We start from the raw sequence: 27,168 nt of genomic DNA on the forward strand, positions 1-27,168 counted from the left end.
AATACTCGGCCTGCTAGTGATAAGGGTAGCCGTAGCCATTTCTCCTACTTGAGTTGTAAGTGTGTCGATTGCTCACCCATAATTAAGACGTAGTATTTGGATGAGGCTTGCAAAGTATTCCTCTATGGCCTCTCGTATCTCTTCCTTGAACACTTCATCATGCAAAGCGCGGCTGGGGAACCGCCGCTGTCATTTAATGCCCTCTGGGCGGGAGTTCTTAAGAAGTAGCGTCACCGGGGATCACTGACAGAATATAGAATGCGAAAATATCGACCTGCCAAAATATCGAGGAAAAAATATAGAATGGCAAAATATCGAATCCCTATCTACAAACAGGTAAGTACAAAAATATCAAATCCAAAATATCGTTGTAAAAAATATAGTTAGTCAAAATATCAAATTTTTTAAATGTCTTAAAAGTAATGAAAATGAATGAAATAATAAATATAATTAACTAAAACATACTTAAAAATACTTAAATAACTTTAAAATTAAATAATCAATGTGTTAGAAAAACTAAATATACATTTTTATTTTTTAATACATATATATATATATATATATATATATATATATATATATATATATATATATATATATATATATATATATATATATATATATATATATATATATATATATATATATATATATATATATATATATGCCACAACTTGCCCACACAAAAATGTGTGAAAAAGGTGATTTTTTTCAGCTAAATTTGAGGTTTGCAGGGCATTCTGGGTAAGGAAGCGTTGGGGGATCCACGCAAGCCATACCTCCCTGGAATCCCCCGGGTGTCTAGTTTTCAGAAATGTGTGGGTTTGGTAGGTTTCCCTAGGTGGCCGCCGAGCACCGGGCCAAAAACCCAAGTGACCCCCTTGCAAAACCAGGTCGTTTTGAGGTAGGCAATTTTCATGTCGCCTCAATACGTTTTGGGCCCTTGCCTGTCACGGGTACTTGGGCCTCCCACACGAGTGAGGCACCGTTTTTATCGGGAGACCCGGGGGAACGCTGGGTGGTAGGAAATTTGTGTCAGCCCGGTGATGCCACAACTTTCCCACACAAAAATGTGTGAAAAAGGTGATTTTTTTCAGCTAAATTTGAGGTTTGCAGGGCATTCTGGGTAAGGAAACGTTGGGGGATCCACGCAAGCCATACCTCCCTGGAATTCTCCGGGTGTCTAGTTTTCAGAAATGTGTGGGTTTGGTAGGTTTCCCTAGGTGGCCGCCGAGCACCGGGCCAAAAACCCAAGTGACCCCCCTTGCAAAACTAGGTCGTTTTGAGATAGGCAATTTTCATGTCGCCTCACTACGTTTTGGGCCCTTGCCTGTCGCGGGTACTTGGGCCTCCCACACGAGTGAGGCACCGTTTTTATCGGGAGACCCGGGGGATCGCTGGGTGGTAGGAAATTTGTGTCAGCCCGGTGATGCCACAACTTTCCCACACAAAAATGTGTGAAAAAGGTGATTTTTTTCAGCTAAATTTGAGGTTTGCAGGGCATTCTGGGTAAGGAAACGTTGGGGGATCCACGCAAGCCATACCTCCCTGGAATCCCCAGGGTGTCTAGTTTTCAGAAATGTGTGGGTTTAGTAGGTTTCCCTAGGTGCCGGCAGAGCTAGGGTCCAAAAACTACAGCTAGGCACTTTGCCAAAAAAAGTTCATTTTTCACTGCGAAATTGAGGTGTGTCCACGATGCGTTTTGCGCCGTTACCTGTCGCGTGCACTAGGCCGACCCACACAAGTGAGGTACCATTTTTCTCGAAAGACTTTGGGAAACACGGGGTGGGTGGAAATTTGTGGATCCACGCAGATTCCAGAACTTTCCACCACAGAAATGTGGGGAAAATGTGTATTTTTTGGCAATTTTTTAGGTTTGCAAGGGATTCTGGTTAACAGAACCTGGTGGGAGGCAGTCAAGTCACCCCATCTTAGATTCCCATGGGTGTCTAGTTTTCAAAAATGTATAGGCTTGCTAGGTTTCCCTAGGTGCCGGCAGAGCTATGGTTCAAAAACTACAGCTAGGCACTTTGCCAAAAAAGGGTCCTTTTTCACAGTGAAATTGAGGTGTGTCCACGTTGCGTTTTGCGCCGTTTCCTGTCGCGGGCACTAGACCGACCCAGACAAGGGAGGTACCATTTTTCTCGGAAGACTTTGGGGAACGCGGAGTGGGTGGAAATTTGTGGCTCCACGCAGATTCCAGAACTTTCCACCAGATAAATGTGGGGAAATGTGGGGAAAAAGTGTTTTTTTCGGCAATTATTTAGGTTTGCAAGGGATTCTGGGTAACAGAATCTGGCGGGAGGCAGTCAAGTCACCCCATCCTGGATTCCCCTGGGTGTCTAGTTTTCAAAAATGTATAGGTTTGCTAGGTTTCACTAGGTGCCGGCAGAGCTATGGTTCAAAAACTACAGCTAGGCACTTTGCCAAAAAAGGGTCATTTTTCGCTGTGAAATTGAGGTGTGTCCACGTTAAGTTTTGCGCCGTTTCCTGTCGCGGGCACTAGGCCGACCCACACAAGTGAGGTACCATTTTTCTCGGAAGACTTTGTGGAACACTGGATGGGTGGAAATTTGGGGATCCAAGTAGATTCCAGAACTTTCCACCACAGAAATATGGGGAAAATGTGTTATTTTGGCAATTTTTGAGGTTTGCAAGGGATTCTGGGTAACAGAACCTGGTGGGAGGCAGTCAAGTCACCCCATCCTGGATTCTCCTGGGTGTCTAGTTTTCAAAAATGTATAGATTTGCTAGGTTTCCCTAGGTGCCGGCAGAGCTATGGTTCAAAAACTACAGCTAGGCACTTTGCCAAAAAAGGGTCATTTTTCGCTACGAAATTGAGGGGTGTCCATGTTACGTTTTGCGCCGTTTCCTGTTGCGGGCACTAGGCTGACCCACACAAGTGAGGTACCATTTTTCACGGAAGACTTTGGGGAACACGGGGTGGGTGGAAATTTGTGGATCCACGCAGATTCCAGAACTTTCCACCAGATAAATGTGGGGAAATGTGGGGAAAAAGTGTTTTTTTCGGCAATTATTTAGGTTTGCAAGGGATTCTGGGTAACAGAACCTGGCGGGAGGCAGTCAAGTCACCCCATCCTGGATTCCCCTGGGTGTCTAGTAAAATGTATGGGTTTGTTAGGTTTCCCTAGGTGCCGGCAGAGCTAGGGTTAAAAAACTACAGCTAGTCACTTTTCTAAAAAAGGGTAATTTTGCATTGTGAAAATGTGGTGTGTTCACGTTGGGTTTTGAGCCATTTCCTGTCGTGGGCACTATGCCTACCCCTACAAGTGAGGTACCGTATTTATCGGGAGACTTAGGGTAATTCAGATTTGTAAAGGAACTGTTATTACCTATTGACTTTCGATGCATTTCTGCCTTCCAAATGAAAGACATTGTGTAAAAAAGAAGTCATTCTAAAAAATGACTGATAATTCTCATGCGGGTATGAGTATTCCCAATTTAAAAATGTGCAAATATCTACTGTTTCTAAACTCTATATTTTGTTCCCATTTCAGAAATACATAGGTATCGTTCATACCGATTTTTTCCATGTACACATTTTTACAGAATAATTACTATATACCCGGTACATAATAAAAAACCATTGCAAGTTGCTGCTCAGTTTTTGGCTCTGGGTTCATCGGGTTCTTGGTGAACCTACAAGTCCTATATATCCCCACAACCAGTAATGTCCAGCGGATGTAACGGTATATTGCTTTCAAAGAGCTGTCATAATTAGAAGAAGTTACAGGTGAAAATGTTGACACAAAAGGCTTTTTTATTCAACAAATTTTCAATTTATCCTATATTTAACTGTTAGTTTCTATAAAAAAACCTTGATGGATCTACACAAATGACCCCTTGCTGAATTCAGAATTTTGTCTACTTCTCTAAAATGTATAGCTTTCCAGGATCCATTATTGCTTTTGAACCCATTTCTACCATTAACTGGAAGGAGGTCGAAAGCACAAAAAATAGCAAAAATCGTTTATGTCCCACAAAAATGCCCAAACTGTGTAAAAAAGTTTGGGTTTCTGACAAAAGTCTGGTATCCCCTAAAAGCTGAGAAAATGGCGATTTCAACCCCACAAACCCTTTTTTGATAACAGCCTGTTTTTCCCATTTCCCCCCTAAAAACCTACATTTTGCTGTATTTCGGCTCATTTCTGTGACCCCTCCAGGGGAATCCACAAACCCTGAGTACCTTCAGAAGCCCCATGATGTTGGAAGAAAAGGACGCAAATTTGGCGTGGATACCTTATGTGGTCAAAAAGTTACAGGGGCCTCAGCGCGCACTACCCCAAATAGCCAAAAAAGGGCGTGGCACAGGAGGGGGAAAAGGCCTGGCAGCGAAGGGGTTAACAAAGTCTCAACAAATAGATCCATGTGGCCAGTGGGGGTTGTCTCCGAGACGCCAAGAATGTGTAGATTGTTGCGGCGGCTGCGGGCTTCGAGGTCTTCTTTTTTGATGGCCACCTCCTTTAGAATGCGCTCGACCCTTTCCAGACGTTTAGCGGATTGTGCAGTCCCATCCTCAATGTCGGAGATGCGTGCTTCAGCTGCATTGAGCCATCTGTCATGCACTTGGATTTTGGCGCCCAGACTCGAGATATTTTTGTCGAGCAGATCAAAGCGGCTGTCCAGTTCCTTAAAACCTGCTCTCATCTCCCGGAGTAGAGAGGCCGTTGTATCCGAGGGGCTGTCTTCTTGCCCCGTGTGATGAGCAGATTCCGCCATGGCTGGGTCTTGTTGTGGGGCAGTATCAACTAGTTTCTCAACTGGCAAAGTCCTTTGTTTCGGGTCTTTGCAGCCCATGCCGTGTCAGAACTGCTCTGACGTGACCCTCCAGGCCCCAGCGGGTGTTCCCGGTGTTATCGACCCCCTAAACTGGTGTTGTATGAAGAGGCACGCAAAATGGCGATGTCAGCTGTGTGTGGGTCTTCTTTGATGGTTAGGGTGTGGAGCAGATGGTGCCCGGGTTCTGGCAGGAGGTACGCCCAAGCATGTATAGGTGCAGCAGAGGTCACGGGTAACAATCGGCAGGGCACTGACCGGGTGAGATGGGAGCTCCCAAAGAACACGGGGACTCAGGCGCGACGAGCGCGGGAATATGGTGTGAACTGTGCCCCTCATGCAAGGCCAGGATACGGGTGAGATTCCAGCCACTCTACACTAGTGTAATAAAGGGGATGCAGAAGATAATTGCGCTCGTGGACGCTGTGATGTTATCGAGTGGCATAGGTACCTCTCCCAAGTAGTTGTGAGCGGGGAGGCGCAGCGTGCTTCATTCAGGTCTCATGCCAGGTGTGTCTGACGTGTAGCACAAGGTCGGGCGACCGCCAAGGTGTGGGGCCGGCCGCATCTATGCGGAGGTGTCAGGCTCCCCCCAGCAGTCAGCCACAGGTCGAAGCAGAGGTAGTGGCGAGGGGCGTAGGCACCTCTCCAGCGTTGTTGTGAGTGGAGAAGCACAGCGTGCTTCCGCCAGGTCGCCGCCGGGCAGGCACGCCATGTAGCGCAAGGCCGGGTGGCCGCCGAGACGAGGGGCCGGCCACGTCAGTGCAGAGATGTCGGGCTCCCCCCAGCAGTCAGCCACAAGTCGTGGCAGTGGTATTGGCCTGGGGCTGGGGTGCAGCGCCTCTCACCAGTCTTCACGTAAGGAGCAGGCCACCGGTCTCAGCGCAGCCCCCGTCCTACAGTTCGCGTTGGCCTCACCCGCCAGGCAGGTGACCGGGCGCAGATCTCGTACTGGGCCGGGCCGCACCTCTGAATCCGCCCGTCACCGCCAGTCGCGATTGCGGGCACTGAGTGGCTTCATTATTAGATCGGCGGGGTCAGCACGCCTTCCGCTGCATTTTACGACGAGTTTATGGGCATATTGTAGATTTTTATTGCGGGAATATGCTAGTAGGCCGGGAAGCTCATCGGAGCTTCAGAGCCAGGCGGCCATTTTAGTTGCCGGCTTGGCCACGCCCAACCCGACAGATATACTTCATGTAACACACCATATAGCAAGCAGATTTCTGAATCTCAACCCATATTTTAAGGGTCTGATTAAAATAGCAATATTTTCCAAGAGGTACAGCACTCCCAGGTAGTTATTGACAGAGAAATAGTAGGGCCCTCATCTTTGAACTCTCTGACTCCATTCTGGTCAAGAACTACTTGAGAGTCGTCATCCCCCAGATAATATTGTTTAAATACTGGCCCTGAGCCACACTATTGTCTTCAATAGATCTCTCAACGTTCCAATGTTCTGTGCTAGAAACACTGTGTTTGATTGTCCCCAGGCAGGCGAGCAAGCATGTAGGATCAGAGTGCTGAGTCTTCCAGGTGTTATATGAAACTTTGATGAATCATGCCTTTTGCAGTATGTCTCTTTCTGTCCATTTAGACCCTGCAGTTGGCTGGCTGCAAGCCATCTCAATGACCAAGGGCGGGGAACAGATTCCTAAGATTTGCTTTAAGTGCGCACTTGTCCTTTACATTGTTCAACCTAAACCTTGTGATAAATACTGTAGCAAAGCATGAGGTAAGGCAGTAGCAAATACACATCAATGTATCTTTCCCTAACTGAAGAATGCGTTGTGCATTTAAAGGGAACACCCCAAGTAGGCACTTTGTGTTCTCTCAGTTTAGCTCTGACAGTAGTCTTGCTCCCATCAGCATGATGGTAGAGGCTAAACAACCGGGAAAATGTAGAATATCCCTCATTATGCAAAGACAGTCGCATTCTGCTTGTGGTCAGAGCAATGCACCTTGTAGACCTTGACATTGACAGCCACTTTGATCTCTTCGATCCTCCACTTTGCTCAATGCACTAAGTTCTGCCAGATATTTTCCTGGCAGTGACCAGCACCAAGCATCAATTCCATGCTTCATATCGTGTATGCAAGCTGCAAAGAACACCTCCATCCTTCATGGCTACCACGATAATAACCATGTCCCAAGAAGAGCACAGCTGATAGCGATGGAATGGCAGCACGCACAGAGTTGGTCTGTTGGAATGACTCTTGGCGCTTCCCTTGCCGCCTTACCCTCCAAGCCTCAGATCATCGTAAACTAGGAGGCAGAGATGTGGAGTAGACATAAACTGATACCTACCTCCATGATTAGAGTGCTCATTCTACATGTCCAACTTCCAACCCCAGGGCTCCAGTCTGTACTGCTCCATTTGATTTGATTTAAAAAGAAATCCACTCTCCTGCTGCACCTTTGTGATACTAAAATCATTCTGTCGGGGAGACGGGTAGAAGGAGGACATTAACGCGGACTGTTAAGGGATCATTATTAGACAATCTGTCTACCTATTTGTGGAAGTATAAATATGTTCCCATCCTATAAGTATGATCTAATAACCTTCTGGAGTGATATGCAGTAGTTAAGTTTCAAATCAAATTTCTGTATCAACTGCTTATACACAAGTGAGGGTCACGGTGACATTAGCTATAGCAAAGCAGATGTGTCCAGGCAGGGGACATCATGCGCAACTGATGCTTGCAGTCAGAATCAACAAGGATGAGGCTGACTAAGCCTTTCAGATATTTGCCTGTTAAATGCAGTTTTTTCACTTACAAGTTGTCAAATTGAGCGTTTGCAGGTATATTGAATTATTTCATGTGCACAAAGTTTATTTTTGCATAGGCTTCCTGTGCAGTATCCTATGTGGGCTCCAGTTTTAGCGTTACTTGGGAAAAGGTTTGCCTCTGGCTATTGAAATAATGTCAGGCCACAACGTCTTAATATTCTTTAATAAATATGTTACAGCATGCAATTAAATTCACTCTGGTATCCTGGTTTTCTTCCACACTCAGTGTGCGGGTACTTATTTGAATGGGGGGTGGGGGTGGAAGCCCCATTCAAATAATAAAGACAATCCTTGCCAGGGTGAACCGCAAAAGTTACTATATAATTTTGTATTCTGGTAGCTTGCTGTGCCTGGATACCTCTCTGCTGCTAAGCACGCTCTACAAATCCTCATAACATAACTTGTCACAAAGAAGTCAGGCTTAACTTAGAGGTAATATGAAAGTATTTATGCAGCACTCAAACAATAATAAAGTGCCAGAAAATTCACAGACCAATTTTAATAAATACATTTGCACCAAAATTACAAAAATCCTATCAGTAAAACCGGAGATATGAGTTTTAAAATTTGATGGCGAAAATAGCACCAAAAAGCACAAAGCGCCACTCGCTGTAATATGGTTTTGCTGCACCGGGGCAAAGGCACAGGTTCAGGCCAACCACGATGGAGCCCAGTTCAGATACAGTGACCAGGGTCCGTCCCACTGAAGAGTTCAAGGTGAGGGGCTGCTGTTTGCATTGGTGGGTACCGTGGGGTGGTAGTTGTCTGTGTGAGGAGTAAGTTGGGCATTGTGAACAGTTGCTGTTTTGGTTTGAAGAGTTGTTGTCACTGAAGCTATGACTTGGCGGTTGACGCAGGCTGTCGCTAGAAAGTGTAGATCTCACTTCGCATTGACGGTTATTGTGGACGGCCGCTGTCACAGCAAAGCGCAGGTCCAGCTGGAGCTTAACGTTGGCGGTCATCGCAGGTGGTCAGTTCTTGGAAGAAAGAGGTCGCCAGGAGCCCAGAACTTGTGTATCTTCTCCTTGAGTTCAGAAGGAGTATGCTCTGATGCCAGCTAAGGGTCCAGAACCTGGGGGCACCTCTTGGGGATCAGGACTCACTCCAACAGAGGCCAGCAGCAGGGCTCAGGCATGTTCAGTTGGTGCTGGTCAGCTGGTCCGTTGCGGGGAGTCCTCTGGAAGTTTGTTGTGTCCCTGTACCTCAAACAGGAGGTCAGCCAACTGTCCCTTGGAGTCACTTCTGGGTAGCCTTGGTTCAAGACAAGCAGATGCAGTCTTCCTTCTTCTGACAGCAGGACAGTCCTTCTTCCGAATGTTCCACAGGCCATGGAGTGTTCTGATGAGAAGGTCTGAAGTAGACACTTTTATCCCCAGTGCCAGCCAGTGGGTGGGGGGATGCCCCACTTTGTGTAACCTCCCCCCTGTCCTGGGTTTGGCTCAAAACTGTCTAAGGTACCAAAGGACAGGTGGCCCTAGGTGTGAGCTGCGTTTGTCAGTGGCAGGGCAGGCAGCGCTTAGAAGTCAGGAAGGGGTGCTCAAGACATGAGGCTACCCTTTGAAGCTCAGGAAGGCTGAGTACCCTCCCCCTTCCCCCCCTCCAGGACATCTTGCTCAGGAGAGAAACACCCTTCCCCACACCCAAGGCCCTTTTGTCCCTATGTCTGGAATCAATACACAAAACGATACAGGAGAGAATTAACAGTCATGTGGTCCTGGACACAGGCACAAAGGCACATTTGATTTAGGCAGAAAAATGCCAACTTTCCAAAAGTGAATGTTTTAGAATAGTAACTTAAGATCCAACTTTACCACTAGAAATGAGTTTAAATTACAATTTATTTGAGTGGAAGATGCATTTCTCTATCGATTTCCAAGATTAAGTTATGACGTATTAAGTGGCATAAGGTAACCCAGTGTTAGTCTATGGGAGAGAGAGTCTTACAGCTGTGAAAAATGTGTTAAGTGTTTTTTTAGTGGCAGGACATGGAACACCTAAATACACATCTTCACACTTTTAAATACCATGAACCCTGCCCTAGGAGCTCTTAAGGACTTCCTTAGGGGTATTATAAGTGTTAAAAAAGGTCTAGGCCTGACAAAACATTTATTTTGCAAGGTCAAAATGGCAGTTTTAAAACTGCACACACAGGTTGCAGGGGCAGGCCCGTGCTCATGTTTTATAGTGCTACTTTAATGGGTGGCACACTGAATGCTGCAGCCCTGGGCTAAATGTAGTACCTTTTACTAGAGATGTAAATGTAAAACACATGTACCAATCAGGTATATGCCAATATTGTCATGTGTTAGGGAGAGAGCACAAGCACTTTACCACTGGTTAGCATGGAAAAAGTGCACAGAAGGAAATACTCAGGTGGGGCCCCTGCAAAAAGGGCCATGTCCAACAGGGAGGAGGAGGGAGCACACTGATGTTTAGGTGCAAGATTCCAAAAAAGCTTACAGAAATACGGTACATGAAGAAGCATTGCACTCCCTTTGTTCAGCATCCTGTGATGAGCTGGGCTACTGCAAAAGCCAATTTTAGCCCATGGCATCCTGCATCTTGAGGCTTCTCTCCTGAAAGGCTTCCCTTCCAGATGTTGTTGGTCCGTCCAGACTCACTTCCGATATCCAAGTCTTACATGGCTATAAATCACACACCGTGTTTAGGGTTCACCTTATTTTCAAATGTGTTGAGTGAATTCCATCTAAACAAGTACCTTTTTCTTCCAATTATTTATTTATGTAATCAGGCTTCCTTGGCTGAAGTAACACCACGGACCTTGACGTTGGGTATATTTTACGCTTTATCTCTACACAAGCTGGGATTTCTGCTCTACAGACAACCTATTACTTTTTCTGAAAATGATGCCACCAAAGCTGGAGTTACAGGCACCTGTTCTGAATGGGTACCATGCTGCATATGCCACTAAAATTCCTTAAATGGTACAGAGCCTCCTTCCTGGTTCTGAGCGAAGTTCACCAGTACCACAGTACATTCAGTAATTTTCTCTAGACTTGTGCCTCTTAGATTGAGTTATAGAGCAGCTATATGGGCTACTCTCATGCATTCAGCTGGTGCTAAGCTTTTGAGGCTACCTTTGGCAACAAAATACATTTTGACCAGCACATTCTGAGAAAAACGTTTGCCCAGGATACTCGCCTGAGCCGAATTGTGGAAAGCCAGGACATAGGAGTAGGATGAAGCTTTCTTAATGCTGACTGTCTTACTCCTCTTTCATAGACTGTTTCCCATTATCAAACTACATCCACCTAACTCATCCTGCCAGACCCTCAGTCACTGGCTAAAACAAGCACTGATTTTTACAGAAGGGAATTGGCAAGGGTTGGCGTTAGCCAAAGACTCCTTGTGTGGTGCCCCAAGTGTCAAATTCACAGTTATTAAGCAGATTCTGACTTTTTCACAAGGTGCAGTGACACCCACGCATACAGAAGACCAATACCGGGGTCTCCATAAAGATACATGTACTCTTACTATATTGGCAAGAGACATTGCCAGTAATTATGTCATGTGCAGTACAATAGTTTTAGAAGCTGTTTCTGGGATTTTCTAGGTGGGCTGAGAGTTGAAAGTTCAGATTGGATATCTGGGGTTCCATCTGAGTGTCTGAGCTTGTGAATTTCTCAGTCTTGGGGTGCTCATGCCTTTAACCTTCTGGTAAAGCAGCTATTGCCCCTAAATGTGCAGTCAGTCACAGAAAGGGAGTGGAGCTACAGAGGTCTATTTTTCCCATGAAGCACACTATAACTACGCATCCTGTGTTGACTGGCCATATATATGTAATATATACAACAAGTAGGTAAATTGTGTAGTTGATAGTGGAAACTATAAACAGTATTAAAACAAGCATTGGCATAGCCAACAGGTCTCATCTTTGGGACCTTATAGGTGTTTAGCCAGAGCTATTGGCTTTGCCAATGTCTTTAAGCTATGTTGTAGAGCATTGTGGCTGTTGTGCAGCATGTTGAAAAGTTATAATAAAAAAGTGTTATGAGCATTTGTGTTACCTTATATATAACCAAGAAGGCAAAGGAAGAATGGAGGTTAGGAATGCTGCATTGGTGTTGAATTGCTGCTGAGACGGTGATGTGCTGGTGCTGGGGCTGAACGGGTGCCCATGCCTCTTGCTGCCTCACTCGATGCACATGGAAAGGGAGGGGTACGGGAGGGAAACGCTGCGTTTGTGCTCGGAGGGGGGATAGCAATAAAAAACAAGGACAAGTAGATAAAGCACGGTGCTCCTGAAAGGGGTGCAGCGCTGAGTGAAATTATGTTAAAGTCTCTTCAAGATTGATAAGAATAGAGATGGGCGAGCCGCGCCGAACAAAAGAAAGGCACGGTCAGCGTGGCGTCAGGCGCAAGGAAGGAGAGTGAGGAGGAGAACAGCAGTGTGAAGCACAAGGAAGGAGAGTGAGGAAGAGAAGAGAAGAGCAGCTTGAGGCAGAAGGATAGAGAGTGAGGAAGAGAACAGCAGTGTGAGGCACAGGGAAGAAGAGTGAGGAAGAGAATAGCAGCATGAGGCACAACACAGGAGAGTGAGGAAAAGAGCAGTGTGTGGCACAAGGATGTAGAGTGAGGAGAAGGGCAACGTGAGGCACAAGGAAGGTGAGTGATTGAATGAAAAAGCATTTATATAGCATGTAGCTACCCTGAGTCATCCCAGCGCTATCTGCGGCAGCGTACAGAGGAAACATCTTTACTAAGCAGTGACTTGGAAAAGCCAGGTTTTAAGGAATTTTCGGAAAGGCAAATGATTGGGTATGTGGAGAGGGAGGGCGTTCCAGAGCCTAGCAGCATTATAAGAGAAAGAGCAGCCGCCGCTTCATGCTCTCTTTATTTTTGAACTACGGGGAGCAAGAGGTTCGCCGAACGGAGGCTTCTGTTAAGGGCAGTAAGGGGTGGCGATGGATTGATTAATCGTCGCTCTTTTCCCCCAGAAGGACTTGTGGGTGATACAAAGTGAAAAGTGAAGAGAAGAGCAGCATGAGGCACAAGGAAGGAGTGTGAGGAGACGAGCAACAACGTGAGGCACAAAAAAGAAAAGCGAGGAGGAGAGCAACGTGAGGCACAATGAAGGAGGGTGAATAGAAGAGCAGCATGAGGCACAAAAAAGGAGTGTGAGGAGAATAGCAGTGTGAGGCAGAAGGATGAAGAGTGAGGAGTGTGTGAAAGAGCGAGAGAGGTGTAAGAGATGGTACGACAGAGAGCGGGACAAGTGAGAGGGGCACCTAGAGGAGGGGGAGGGGAGAAGTGGACCAGTGGATAGCACAAGGAGGTACAGAATGGTAGCACTTGTCTTTAGTACACCCACCATTGCTACGTTCGACAGATCAGGGTAGGCTGCAGGTAGTGGATTCTTTACAGCCTGTCACATTTCAGACACTCTGGACTTACCGGCTACTAAGACAAGGGTGAGACGGGGAGCTGGAAAACTCCAAAAGAGGTTCTAAAATAGGCTATGTGTATTGCTTTGTTTTGAATGGCAAAACATCGTTATAGTGCTTGTCACACTGGTTTAAAGTGAATAAGCAAAGTCCAATCTCTTAACGGACGTACTGTGTGTTATTGGACAAGGCAGACAATATGAGTATAGTTCTGTTTCAAACAGGATTAGTAGATAGGAAATCCAAGCTTTTAAAATTATAAAAGGAAACACCAAAGCATGTAAGATGAGCCACGACCCCTTGCAGGAGCAAAAGCATGTGCTGACTATATATAAGGATTTCGGCACCATAGAGGGAGCGATGTAAGAGAAGCCAGCAGTTTCATTTCTCATGAAAGAGCGCTGTAAGAGTCACCAGCAGCTTCAGTTCACCTAAAAGAGCGCTGTATGATAGCCAAGCAATTTGAGTTTCCTGGAAAGAGCACTGTAAGAGATGCTAGGGTTTCAGCGCCCTGATAAGAGCTAAGCCACAAGTCAAGAAAGTAACATGTTAAAACCAAAAGACATTATTTATGGAATCAGCACACTCAACCTCTTACCAATGACATTGAGTGCCAGAAGTTTAAAAATGTCAAAGATGAACTGTCCGTTACTCAGCAAGGCATTATCCTGAGAGGTTCAAGAATTTTTATTCCAGAGGGTCTGCGACAGGAGATAATTGAAGTGGCCCAATGAAGGACATCGTGGGAGAGTTTCCACAAATCGAGCTCACTGAGACCGAGTCTGGTTTTCTCATCTCGATAAGAGTGTTAAAAGAGAATTGAAGGCCTGCCGTCTGTGCAACTACCTTTCATCGAAAATCACTCAACACGGCTTAAACATGTCAGAGTTACCAAAGTATGTATGGGAAAGAATTGCCATTGACTTCTTCGATCCTCTTGACAATGGACATCACCTGATGGTGATTGTTGATGAATACTCCTGTTTTCAATTGATAGAAAATCGCTCATCTATCACTCAAGAAAGAGTCATTGAGAGATTAGATGACATCTTCGTGACATGGGGTGTTCCTGTGATCTTAAAATCTGACACACCTTTCAACAGTTGAGAATTCAGAGACTTTCTCAGTCATCTTAACGTGAAGCATCAAACGAGCACACCTCATAGGCCACAGGCCAATTGCCTTGTCAAATGTTTCATGAGTACTCTTATGAAAGCTGTTTAGAGTGCTGTACTGGAAAAGCTCGACCTTAAAACTGTCTTGAATTCTACTCTTCAAGATTACTGTTCAACCCCTTAGTCGACCACAGATAAAAGCCCTGCAACCTTGAAGTTCGTGAGAGCCATGATGACCAAGTTACCTCAATGGACTGACGAGATCAAATACAGAGGAAGAAACCTGTATAAAAGACTTGGTTCAAAAAAGGGAAATGAAGGCCTATGCAGACAAGTGCCAACATGCAAAAGACATTACTTTCACTACAGGAGATCTAGCGCTTGTCCGTCAGTCTAGGAAAAGAAAATCCGATGCTCCCTTCGATGCTGAGCTCTTTTATGTTGTGACCTTGTAAAGAACACAGGGTGACTGCCCAACATCCTAGGAAGTTTATCATGTGAGATTCCTTGCATTTCTGACATGTGGCTCATCACTCATTAGGCACTGATATCAATGGGTCTGAAAGGACAAGTGAAAACCCCCTGAATGCTGCCCCTACATCGTTAACGCAGATCATGGACACTTCTACTCACTGTCCCCAGTTTCCGTAGACACGGTTGGGATGTGTGATCAAAAGGCCACAAATACTTATTGAAGAGCTATGATTGTGAATATATTTGTAAAAAAATTGTCATTTTTAATTTAGAAGAGGGGGAGATGTGGTGTTGTGTGAGTTAGAAATGACGGAACCCTTGCGGCTCCTGATGGATTCTGTAGAATTGTGACATAAGTGAATGCAGGTTTAGAATGTTGAGTTTGCAGCTACACGCAGACGAATAAAGACATGTTATACCAAGCTCCATGTGTGGCGTAGTCTTTGGTGAGTACCCAGGCTTGGGAGTATGCTACATTGGTTAACTATTGAAAGCTGGTAAGATATAGGAGTGTGTAACATGTAGGTTCCATGCGTAGAGGTGACACAGAAGACATAGCCAAGTAGTGTCTTTTAAGTTATTTATTAAGTCCATAAGATCTGTGGTCACAGCCCCACCAGGAGCAGCCTCCTAGCTGCTCAGCCCATCTTCCAACTGTCAACACTCACACCAGGCACCCAAGCATTCCACCCATGTCCATCACACCAACATTCCATACAGAACACACACACTGGCTGAGCAGCTAGAAACTAGTGATCCAGCGGGTTACCAACCTCAGATACTCAGCGACCATATACTCACTTGGGCCCATAAACACACACTCATTCATATAGGCTAGTAGATACTGCTGGGGTCAATTTATTGTGCTAATACCTGTAAGATGAATGTATCTAATTATTTCTTACCAAACCTCATGATCCAATATATTTTCCTCTGGTCAATGGACCTTTTAGTTAACTAAATAGATGAACATTACATAGATTAAACCTTCTTTAAATAACCACAGACTCTGGAGAGTTTTAAAAGTTTATCTTGCAAATTCACTTGAGCCAAAAAACCAAAATACAGTTAGAATACCGTTTTCTTCAAAGAGAGGAAGGGAATAAAATTTGATTAGAATATACGTTAAACAAAGTTATTACGATGACAGAACCTGAAAAGGGAGGAAACAGAGAGAGCGGTACTGTGACATACTACTCAGAATTATAGTTACCTAGAATGGTGTGGAAACCAACCCCTTTGCCAAGGAATTGGAAAGGGTCCCCTGGGACAGATCAGGTGACAAGGCTCAGGACAGGATTCAGGACAGGATAGATGACCTTTTCTAGATACGATGCCTGCGTCGCACCTCTCTCTGACACTATGGAGAAGTGTAGCTCACTGGTTAGAGGAGGCATACCCTGAAGCAGAGGTCAGACCCGGGACCAGGGTTCGATTCCCGACGCGGCAGGGTCTGGAGCCCAATTGTCCACGGACTCGATAATTCTCGCTTCGGTGCCCACTCTAAGCACGAGTTCACACTATGCAGCTCTGGGCAACAAGCTTGCTTAATCTCCACAACGGCCCCCCGCGGCGGGATGCCTGGCTTTCACCTTGGGGATGCCCAGTACGGGTTATCTCACAGGGAAAAACCAGGACGGGTTCCCAATGCAAGCGCCGAGATGCCCAAGGGTAATTTGAGCGCTATATAAGACCGCACATACATACATACATACATACATACATACTATCTTCCTCCTCGATTCTTCTGCGATGTTCTTCTATTATGTGCCTCCTCGGTTCTTCCGCGGTGTTCTTCTAATTAATTGGCTCAAAAGTTCTATGTATAGAAATTGGATCTTCTTTAGTATTCTTCTTAATTCTCTGACAGTATTTCAGTCTCTCAGCATTCTCCGTCTCGCTGTGGGAATTGAACTAACTAAACTACCTCAATTATACCTTTCTAATGGCATGTGCCACCCCTAAATGTTTCGAATTTATGAAACTCCTCACTCCGATTGGACAGGAAAAGGGGAGATGATCATCACACCATGCTAAGTTTAATATTTTTCTTTAAGCTCATTGTTTTATGTTCCCGCCCCTTAATTTACTTTCCCATGCTTTATTTCGCTCCCGAGTTAAAAAATTTTATCAATCCAAAATATACAATTTAATAACTTCTCCATTCATTGGACATGAAGATGATTCTGTTCCCAGGACAAATAGAGGTTGTGGCCTTGGAGGAGTTTCAATTCTTTCGTCATGGTTCCTGGCGGGTTGCAAATACGCATGTGCAAGGGACATGAGGGGTATGGACATCCGTCCTCCTTAAAGGCCCAAATACAAACTAATAAAGAAGTCAGAAAGAGACATATTAAATTCAAAATAAAATGATTTCACTGTATACCACCTATCTCTACTCTAACCCCTTTTACTTAAATAAATCTTTCGCATTAGAATTTTATTAAAATTGCAGGGGTTAATTTCAGCTTAAGCATGCGCACTAACATGTGAGTTCTAAGCGGCCATTTTGAAAGCAATTGCGCAGCTGCAAAGATTTCCCTCCAAAGCATAGGTACGTCATTACTACGTAGATGTAGTTGACGCATGCACAGCAAAGATTCCCGCGTTAGCAGGCATTTTTTATCACTCTCAGGTTACTTGTTAGTACGGCACATAGGCAAGCTTGCCTTAAGCTTAAGTGTACGAATTTTATGATGCATTATCAGTATTTACGAACACTGTTATTACGGTATTACAAGTTATTTGAGAAGATTGTTTCCAAGCAAGTCTCTTTTATACGAGTCCTTGCTCCATCACTAGGTAAAAGGGAACATTATAAATACAACAGGAAGATACTACAGAGTGTGCCCTAGAGCTGATTCATGTTGCATTATGGGACAGGTTAGGAACCGGAAATATATCCCTACCTGCCTATACCTCAATCAGAGCTTTCCTTAGAGGTGAATCTATTCTTTGCAACCAACTTTTAGATAGAGTTGTCTATGTATCACATGACAACCAGGCCATGCTCCTCAGTTAGATTCCCTCCTCTCACGGGGGAGTCCATACTATTTCTTCTGCTAAGACATCACAACCCATCAAGTCTGTTGTTCAGGGTTCTCACAATCTGTGCTATTGTGGTACTTTATAATAGTAAAACAATTTACGAAAAGAAACCTAAAAAATACATACATGTACTAAATAGTGCCCCTGCACAATGTGTGTGAACATACTTAGAAGCTCAGATTGGTTCTGAATTTGCAGAGGTATAATTAGCTCACAGTTGCTGGGTCGATAACCTTGCCTGTGCACTCACGATTACTTAGTCAAGGTTGCCTTTATAATCTGGTACTCTTCATACTTAACTGGTCTACTCTTGTTACTTTGTACAAAATCCTGTTGTTTAATTGTATATTTCTCTTACTCTTTCGGCAAAGCCTACTTTAGAATAACTACTGTTAGCTGTGTTTTATTGAAGTTGAACAGATTGATTTCCATGTTTGCTAGGGTGGATGATTTCTTCAGCTGTTGGGCTACATGGAGAAGAGAGGTCACAAGCACAGGTGACCGACTTTTAAATCGATCTGGAAGCATCGGAGAATCCTGGAAAAGTGCCAGAAATACAGATTTGTAGACAAGAAGGAAACGGGCCAGACTAGGGATATTGATTAGGGTCAACCATGCTTGGCGGCAAAAGGATCCTTATTCTAGGTCTGAGGTGTCCATTGTTGATCTACGGGGGATGGGGCTGTTCCAAATTTTCAGGATATCAATTGACTATGTTAATGATTCCAATTTAGAAGCATTTAAAAAATATATATATCTTGTGGATAATGTTGAATATCTGTCATGGTCCTGATCTTCATGGGTCAGTGCTGGACCTCCGTATTCTACTCACATGTTCATGTAATGATTTCTTATGTGTTCAAGAGCACTTTCTGTCTTTGCCTATAGCAATGCAATATGTTGCATTTGGTTTCTATATAATGAACATTAGCTAATGCATTGAATTTTCAGTTTCATGAAGTTGAGACGCATACATCGTCAAAGGTTTCAATTTAAGTGGCCGTGCTCCAGCCCTTGCGTATCTGAAACTGATTTCTTTCCTCTCTCCTCCAGGTGAAACCAACAGAGAAGTCTATCTGCCTTGGAGCCCTTCTCTTTCTCTACACTGGGGAATTTTTCCTGAACATCAAGTTTCATGATGACAACTCAAACAGGGAGCTGCCGCTGTCTTGGTTCTGCCTGCCGAGTGTTCACATTCGAGCTATGGATCCTGTTGCCGCCTTTTAAAATAAAGATCTATCAATATTACTCATCATGTCTAAGGCCGTCACAAATGTGAGCCAGCCTAACCAGATGTGTTTTGAATTTAGATCTTTCGACGTAAGCCAGTCCGTTTTAAAGGTCCCACTGACGTGACTCAAAGGTCTGCATAGAATCCAGTTCTGTATGTAATGCTCTAGGATGAATAAAGTAAAAGCAGCATTATTACTGTTCTTAAAAACATATATGTATATATATATATATATATATATATATATATTTTTTTTTTTCCCCTCTTCGCCCCCTCCTGCTGCTCTACCTTTCAGTATAACAAATTCATCAACATGTTCACAACTTGAAATTAATGTTTGTAGGCACGCGTACGTACACTTGGAAAGTACACATCCTACTTCACAGCATCTTCATTGGCTAGTCTGATGGGCGTGGTTAAATGTGGTCACTGAAGAATGGACCCACCTGTTCTGAGGGTCTGTTCTTTTTAGACAGTGTAGTTCTTTGTTTGCTGGATTATGTATTTCAAGCATTTTAGTAGCGGTGATTTGCGACATGTACTATATTACAATTTGTTTTACGTGCGCGGTATGGTTGCTTGAGGGCGCATTAATACCAAGAGGTCTGTAAAAGTATAGAGGAGCTGAGCAAGGGAAAGATTGAGTGTGGCGGAACAGGGAGGATAGGTTACTCTGCCGCCATCTTGGTGGATCTTTGCTCAAGCGATACGTGGACTGAGACCCAACAAGCAAAACCTGAAAAGCTTCAACCATTGTAGCTAAAGGAAGCACCTAACTGTGCTGCATCACTAGCCCTTCATTATATATTAATGTTTTTTTTTTTGCTGGGCTCAGCCGCACATGGGGCGGCCTCAGTTGCTAACCCTATATGTGTATGTAAGTTTTGAGATGGTGACCAGAATATCCATGGTGAGGAGTAATTGACTGGATTCTCCATCTCCTGTTGCAAGGCACTAGTGAAAACATTTCAGGTCGAATTAACAAGTCTGCGGAAATGCATCATTTGTTAACTGGGAGCCTTTTTGTTTGACTGGCTGATGCTCCCTCTGCATAGGGGTTATATTACCAGTTCGTTTATTTTACTTACAAGTATGCATTTTTGGTTTACCACCAAATGAAGAAAGGGAGAGTTACATCACTGCCCTGATACCTCCTATGTCAGGTATAGCACTGTGTTTACCTGCAGGACATATAGATGCAAGAACGAGCTCGACTCTCAGTTTACCCCTTCTACCTTTGTGTCACCATGACACCAAACAAAGAGAAAATCGCTTATCATGGCCAGTACATTACTTTTTAGTAATCCTAATTGTTTACATCGACCAGCCTGTAGTGATACGACCCTTCCAAGCCTATGCCCCCAGTTCCTCGATCCTCAATTTATTACTATTCCCTTTGTTAGATTGGCAAAAGTTTTGATTTGTGAACATGACCTTATCGACAGGATAACTTCATGGGAGGGTAAGGACTGGAGGTAAAATGTAAAGTGGGATTCTGAAATTTCACAAATGCAAATCATTTACTATGAATCAGTCTACTAAAGACACGTGAATTTGTCTTCTTTTCAAATCCATAATCACTCGGACCTCAGTCTTCTTATCCATCACCCTCAGTCTACCTTGCTTCAGTGCTTTCACTTTCATGCCAGCAGTCCTGCTGGGCCTAGGCAAACACAGCGGCGTAACGAAACTTGAGGGGGCCCCCTGCGAAGTACATAGAGAGCCCCCCTCCGGACCCACTCAGGAGCTCTCAGGCCAGGGTGCTGAGCTGAGGAGGCCCCCTAAAGCTCAGGGCCCCCATGCACTGTGGGGGCCTTTGTTACACCACTGGGCAAACATACTTAGGCAAACATGCTGTCTGTAGGCGTAGGTGGACCCACTGACCAAACTTACACTTGACATGTTGGTCTTTAACTTTTTAACGTGACCTGCCTGCTCTAATTGAAGGCTTTGCCATGTCAGTTCCATGTTGGGTCAGAATGTGGGCGGCGATACTGAAATCTGATCATATTTTTAGAATAATGGGCCCCAGACCTCATAACTACCAGCAGGAAGGCCACCAACAACTCCTCTGTAATATAATGCGCACTTCCATTTTATGCAGCGTGGAATTCAGTCTTATGCATGTTCATTTATTGGAGCTCATTTGGTCTGGTTCTTGCTTGGACTGTCCTGACTTATCTTGCTGAAAGTGTTACAATCAGAAGCAACCCTCCTTGCTTCTACCCACATGTATGGATGTTTCGGGTGCCCATGGTAGTTGAGCGCTTTGTTGGCTGGTTGGCCTAAATCTTGCATCAATAAAGGCTACATGGCACTTAAGCCTTTAGAGTTCATTGCACCAAGACCTGGCCTAAGAAAGCCACCAGCTCTACAGCTGTAAATCTCTGAGAGGACTTAGTTCATAGATCTTATTTAAAAAACATGCCTTCTGTTTAGCAAAAAATTGTGCAAAGTCACCCGGGGTGGTTGAATGTTGGCAGACTATTGTGACTGATCTCTTTTGTTTTCCTGTGGAACCTTTGAGAGCTGCAGCATATGGCCTACTGTAATTGTTATTGTGGTTGTAGCCAAGTACACTGTGCATCTGGTTAATGTGTTGTATTTTAACGAAGTGAATAAAGGATAATATCACCCTCGGACTTGCTGTGGCGTCTCCTGTTGATTTTTTATTTGCGTCATCGCACAGTGAAATATTGCTCGCCATCTGTAAGCCCTACCGAAGAACAGTTTGTTAAATGTAAAACACGTAATTTACCTCTATCAGTGGGCACGTGCTGTAAGACACACCAGTGATCGTCCCGGAGACATTCGACTGGCAGGTAAAATAAAAAGCATCTGATCCAGCCAGCATCTGATCCAGCCAGCATGCCATTCCTCTAACATTGTTAAAGAGCTTAATTGACACCCAAATGCCACATTCCACAGACATCTGTATGCCTTCCATATGCAATGCACAGACCACAATGCAGGAAATCTCACATACACACATACACACACATATATGTTTGTGTGTGTGTTATAAATCTCTCTCTCTCTCTCTCTATATATATATATATATATATATTATTCTCCAAAATGCCACACCCACTAAGGGCGGGATACTAATTTAAGGCATGCTGGACTTTCCGTCATAACTTCAATACATTTGCCCATGAAGAAGAGATGCAAATTCTCGAAACGCGTCGGCATAGAGACTATAATGCCGGAATGAAACTGCTGGCCGCCATGAACTGAAAATAAAACCTCCGGTTTTCACAACAGCAGCTGAGTGCTTCCAGGCATGCTTGGGCATTTTGGGGAGATATATATATATATATATATATATATATATATATATATATATATATATATATATATATATATGTATATATGTATGTATGTATGTATGTATGTATGTATGTATGTATGTATGTATGTATGTATGTATGTATGTATGTATGTATGTACCTCCCTCCCTCCCTCCCTCCCCCCCCAGTAGGTAGTTATAGTTAGGACCACGTTTCCATAGGAAATCCGCAACATTCTATTTTGAATAACTTTTGCGCCGGTCGACGAATCCTCGCGAATTTTTCAAAATAGGTGGGGCGCTCCGCTCCTACCCTGAAAGTCTCGGGGGGATTCGTCAAGCGGGGGCTGAGATAAAAGGGGGGTCCCAAAACGCATTTTTCCATAGGACCTTTAGACACAGCTACAGCCCGAACGGCTGAACAGAATTACTTGAAATTTGGCAGAGAGGTAGTCCTCAGGTCAAGGAAGTGCCTTTTGTAGGTTTGGTGTAAATCTGTTCAGTAGATTCTGAGAAAATAGCCTTTAAATCAATATATATATCTGAGCCAGCTTACGGTGCGCTTACCGTACGCGTACGGTGACGTGCGCGAGCGCGATTCTGATTGGCTCTTAGATCTTAGTAAACATTCGATTCAGCCGAAACCAGGAAGCGGCGGCCGCCATTTTCTCTCTCGCACTCTGAGTGGGGCAGCATAAATGAAGCCCAAAAATGTGTAAAGGGGCAGTTTATTGAGATAATATTCACCCAGCAGTGATATACGGGCCCCCAAACAACCCCCAAGGCCAAAAAAATATTTTATTTTTTTTTCGAAAAATCGCCGATTACGAAAAATTGGTTTAAAAAAAAAAAATTATCCACACTCTCCCCACCCCAAGTGCAAATGGTGCCCTAAGGGCACCATTTGTGCATGGCATATCAAACAAATGAAAATAATAAACAAAACATTTCACAACGATGCGCATAATATGTCCCCCATGTGCGCACGGTGCGCGAAGCGCGTCGTGCGTACATGGCCCATCCCGCATAATGTGGGCACGTGGTTGCGCGCAGCGCACCGCGTAACCACCGTGCGTGCATGGCACTAACTGCTTAAAGTGGGTGCGCGAAGCGCACCGCGTGCTCACTGTGCGCGCACGGTGCGCAAAGCGCACCGTGCGCGCACGGAACGAACTGCGTTAACTGGGCGCGCACGCCACGAATGGCGTAAAGTAAGTTAGCATTTAAAAAACCATACAAATTCACTGAAAAAACCATAGGTTTCACACACGTTATAGTTAGGAATTAGCATTTAAAAAACCTTGCAAATTCACTGAAAAAACCATAGGTTTCACACATGTTATAGTTAGCTGTACATTTTATTGATAAAAAACCAATGAAATTCCCCCGTTATAGTTACTGTAGGCAACTATAACTCACGCGACCGTAATCCTCTGCTGATGACATATGTGTCTTTATGAAAAAAAAATATTTGTAATATATGTTTAGCTAAAATTTAATGGAAGAAGACATGGGCAAATAAGTGTCTAAATACAGTATTAGCATCAGCAGAGGATTACGGTCGCGTGAGTTATAGTTGCCTACAGTAACTATAACGGGGGAATTTCATTGGTTTTTTATCAGTAAAATGTACAGCTAACTATAACATGTGTGAAACCTATGGTTTTTTCAGTGAATATATATATATATATATATATATATATACACATGCATACATACATATATAAAAAAAAGCAGTGGTGTACTCCAATCTTGTGCTAAGCTGCTAGCCTATTGTTAAGTTCCTATTCCGAAGCACAGCACAGTCGTGGAATAGTATATAGTATGTCATGCAACATCTTGTGATCATCATGAAGACCCATTGTATGCTCCACGACTGATAGCCTGGATTCAGCCTATCCCAAGACCTGAAAACTAGACTGGCATACATGATGGAACAGCTGACCTACACATCAACTTGTCAGCATTGTACGATAGAGTGGAGCTGCAGATTATCCTGAATTGCATGGCGTAGTTGGACATAGAGATGGGAGCAATGCTAAAATAGATATGATCCTTCCACTCTTGTGGCAGACAGCATTTCGGAATCTAATTTTATACCTCATCGTATAAGAAAGTCAACTATGTGATCAGCTCTGGATCAAAGCTAGCACAGCTGGTACTTTATATACTCAAGTTTAAGAAAGTGGAACGCGCTCTCAGACCGGGTGCTACACGCATATCTATCGAGCTTGCCGTGAGGGGAACAGCCTTACTTGGGGGTTCAAGTATTTGGACTGTAAATACCTTCTACTGCCACCACCGTCGCCGTGAGGGGAACGGCCTACGGAACTTCATTCCCCAGCGTCCATGGTTCCGGGCGCTTGCCGCAGACGTCATCTGGCAGCGCCCGGGCTGCACTTAAGGATTGTAGGTGCACCGCCGCGCGGGACGCGCCCGGGCAAAGCCCGGGCCAAGGGCGGGCCCGTTTGTGCCCGTTGGAGACCGGCAGGAGGAAGGGACGGGGCACCCCTCTGTGGAGTGCCGAAAAAGGTCAGTACCTCACTGTTGGTGCGTAAGGCCATAGTTGCGCACCGGGCCATTTCCGTATTGCTATTGTCATCAGCACATTGCAGCACCCACCATATTGCTTGTGTGCAAACTAGACTATGGCCAAACATAGGAAACCTACTGGGGACTCTGTGTTGGGCACCTTAGATCAGTTCATTACACGTGCATCATCGGCATTGGAGAGAGAAATAATCATGACGGAAAAGAGACTCTCTATGGACCCCACATTTGATAGACGATCTTCTTTGGGTAATCTAGCCCAGGCAAAGTCCCCCCATGATACCCCTGTTGTTTCTTTGAACATAGAGGACGATGCTACCCCAGGACACGCTAGTATAGCGGTTGAGTCTAGTTCATCCAATTCGGAAGGGTGCACAAAGAGGGTTTCGACAACCAATCTTGTGGATAGCAGCATTCTGTCTGAGCCTACACGGAGATGCACGCATACCCGCAGTGCAAAACCCGTCCCTATTAAAAATAGCCAAAAAACGGACATAAAGAGGAAACGGACAGATGCGCAACAAAGGGGAAGGAAGGCGAAGGCGAAGAAGCCAACCCAGAAATGGACGATAATGGTCCCCCAGTGATAATAATCCCCGAAGATGCTCCCTTAGAGGCGAGATCAACCGCCCAAACATTAAGTTCTAGGGAGGAGACATCATTCAGCTGGGGAGAGGACATGTGGGCCAAAATGGAAAACCTGTTTATTAAATCCTGTGCCCCCATATATGATAGGCTGGATAAAATAGATATTAGATTGAGTATCCTTGAGGCAGAAGTAGCGAGGGTCCAGGGAAGAGGGCCCGCTACTCTGGGAGCAAAGGGGTTGGAGAAGGAGATAGGAAAGCAGGGGAGAGGAATGACAGAACCCGTAGATGGGATGATCCCAGCTTTCCCTGGTGAAGAAGTACTGTCTGGTAATAGTCATTCCCAGGCATCCCATTTAGATCCTCAAGGGCAGGATAGTGGCCCTGTGTTAACTAGAAGAGTCTTAGCATCCCAACAATGCCCAAGGGGCAAGGGTCGTGGCACCACTACCGTAATTGCGAACCCTCCTGAGATAAACTCTACACCCCCCAGCGACCGACAGCGGGAAACCCTATCACGTATTAACCTCCCCCTGGCATGTGCACCATACGTGGTAATACTAGTGGGGGTTCCAGTTTTACGACCGGGTCAATGGGAGGATTATCCTGCTCTAAAAAGAAAGTGCATCCAGTGGTTGAATGCTAACCGCCCGCTGCCCCCTACGGCAGTGGCGGAGATCTTATTTGCCCGGAGGGTTAAGTGGGTAGGGGGTAGGGAAAAGTCGGTGAGGGGTGATTGTATAGTAATCAATTTCAAGGACATCAGAGCCGTAGAACATATATGTGGGTGGGTGCAGGAAAGGCCTAGGCCCCAAATAAATGCTGTTTCCCTTGATTACTTTTATTCAGAGGGGAACATACCCATAGCGCATGATCGTCCACAAGTAGAGGGGGGGCCACAGGAAATTTATGGGGTGTAGAAACTAGGAACAAGTACGATGCTCTTTCAGGGCAAGAGGACTGTGATTGACGCCACTTGCCCCAGGCACAGGCTGGAAACACGGATGGTCGAAGTACATTGGCAATGGAGGGCTTAGGGACAGAAAGGGGTTGTCAAAAAGGACTTTCAACTGGCTCTTCTGACCAATCTCTAGGGGGAAAACTGGTATTCTATCCTCGGTTAGATTCTGAGGTTGGGAATGCTAACCCACCGCTTAACACCATGGTGGCTGAGCTGGATTCCCTAGCAGTACCAGGGATAAACAATAGTATTGCCCGGTCCTATATTATGGACCGTGTGGATACTACAGAAAACCCTCTTTTTTGTAATGCTCCCACTTTGAGTAATTTGTCCTTGCTGTCCTGCAATATAGCTGGCTTAAGTTCCAAGATATCACAGGATGAGTGTGCTGATTTTATTGAGGGTCATGATATCTGTTTGTTCCAGGAGACATGGGCAGTCCATCATGTTTTTCGCCAGGGTTACCTGAATTTCTATATCCCCGCAGAAAAGAAAGATAGGGGACGGCCAGTGGGTGGTTTAGTAATTTGGGTTAGGCAGGCGCTGGCCTGCACCGTATCCCAGTTACCCACAGCAAGTAGTGATATCTTAGCTGTAAGAGTGAAGATGGGGTCAGGGATACGAGTAGATATATATAACATCTATGCACGTGGTCTTCCTGGAGGGTGTCTTCTGAGGTGGTGGTAGCATTAGAATTGTTGTTAGAATCATCGCCTAGTGAAGTCTGGCCATTAATTGGGGGAGATTTTAATACTACGTTTGAACCAATGGGTTCCGAGGATGGAAGTCTAACTGAATAGGAGGACTGTATATGGGGAATACCTACTCTTGAAATCCCACCGATAAAAAGATGGACAGAGGCGGCTTTCCATTTAAAGGGTCTTTGTATGGGCCTGCAGTTGAGGGCGGCCAATGGCCGA

At 44.8% G+C, this 27,168-nt stretch overlaps 1 protein-coding gene across 2 annotated transcripts in view; it reads left to right on the plus strand.

Annotated features, from left to right (window-relative positions):
- TRAPPC9 (trafficking protein particle complex subunit 9) overlaps positions 1-19,055 on the plus strand; it is a 2,530,995-nt gene extending 2,511,940 nt beyond the window's left edge. Inside the window, exon 24 of one of the 2 annotated variants that reach the window (XM_085604858.1) lies at positions 18,684-19,005. In XM_085604858.1, the coding sequence (XP_085460984.1) occupies positions 18,684-18,857 (174 nt within the window). In that variant the 3' untranslated portion in view covers positions 18,858-19,005. Of the gene's footprint in view, positions 1-18,683 lie in introns of both variants that reach the window. The other variant, XM_085604859.1, reaches the window with a different exon arrangement.
- The last annotated feature ends 8,113 nt before the right edge of the window (positions 19,056-27,168 follow it).

This window comes from Triturus cristatus, chromosome 5_1 (genome assembly GCF_964204655.1).
Source record: "Triturus cristatus chromosome 5_1, aTriCri1.1, whole genome shotgun sequence".
Taxonomy (NCBI): Eukaryota; Metazoa; Chordata; class Amphibia; order Caudata; family Salamandridae; genus Triturus; species Triturus cristatus.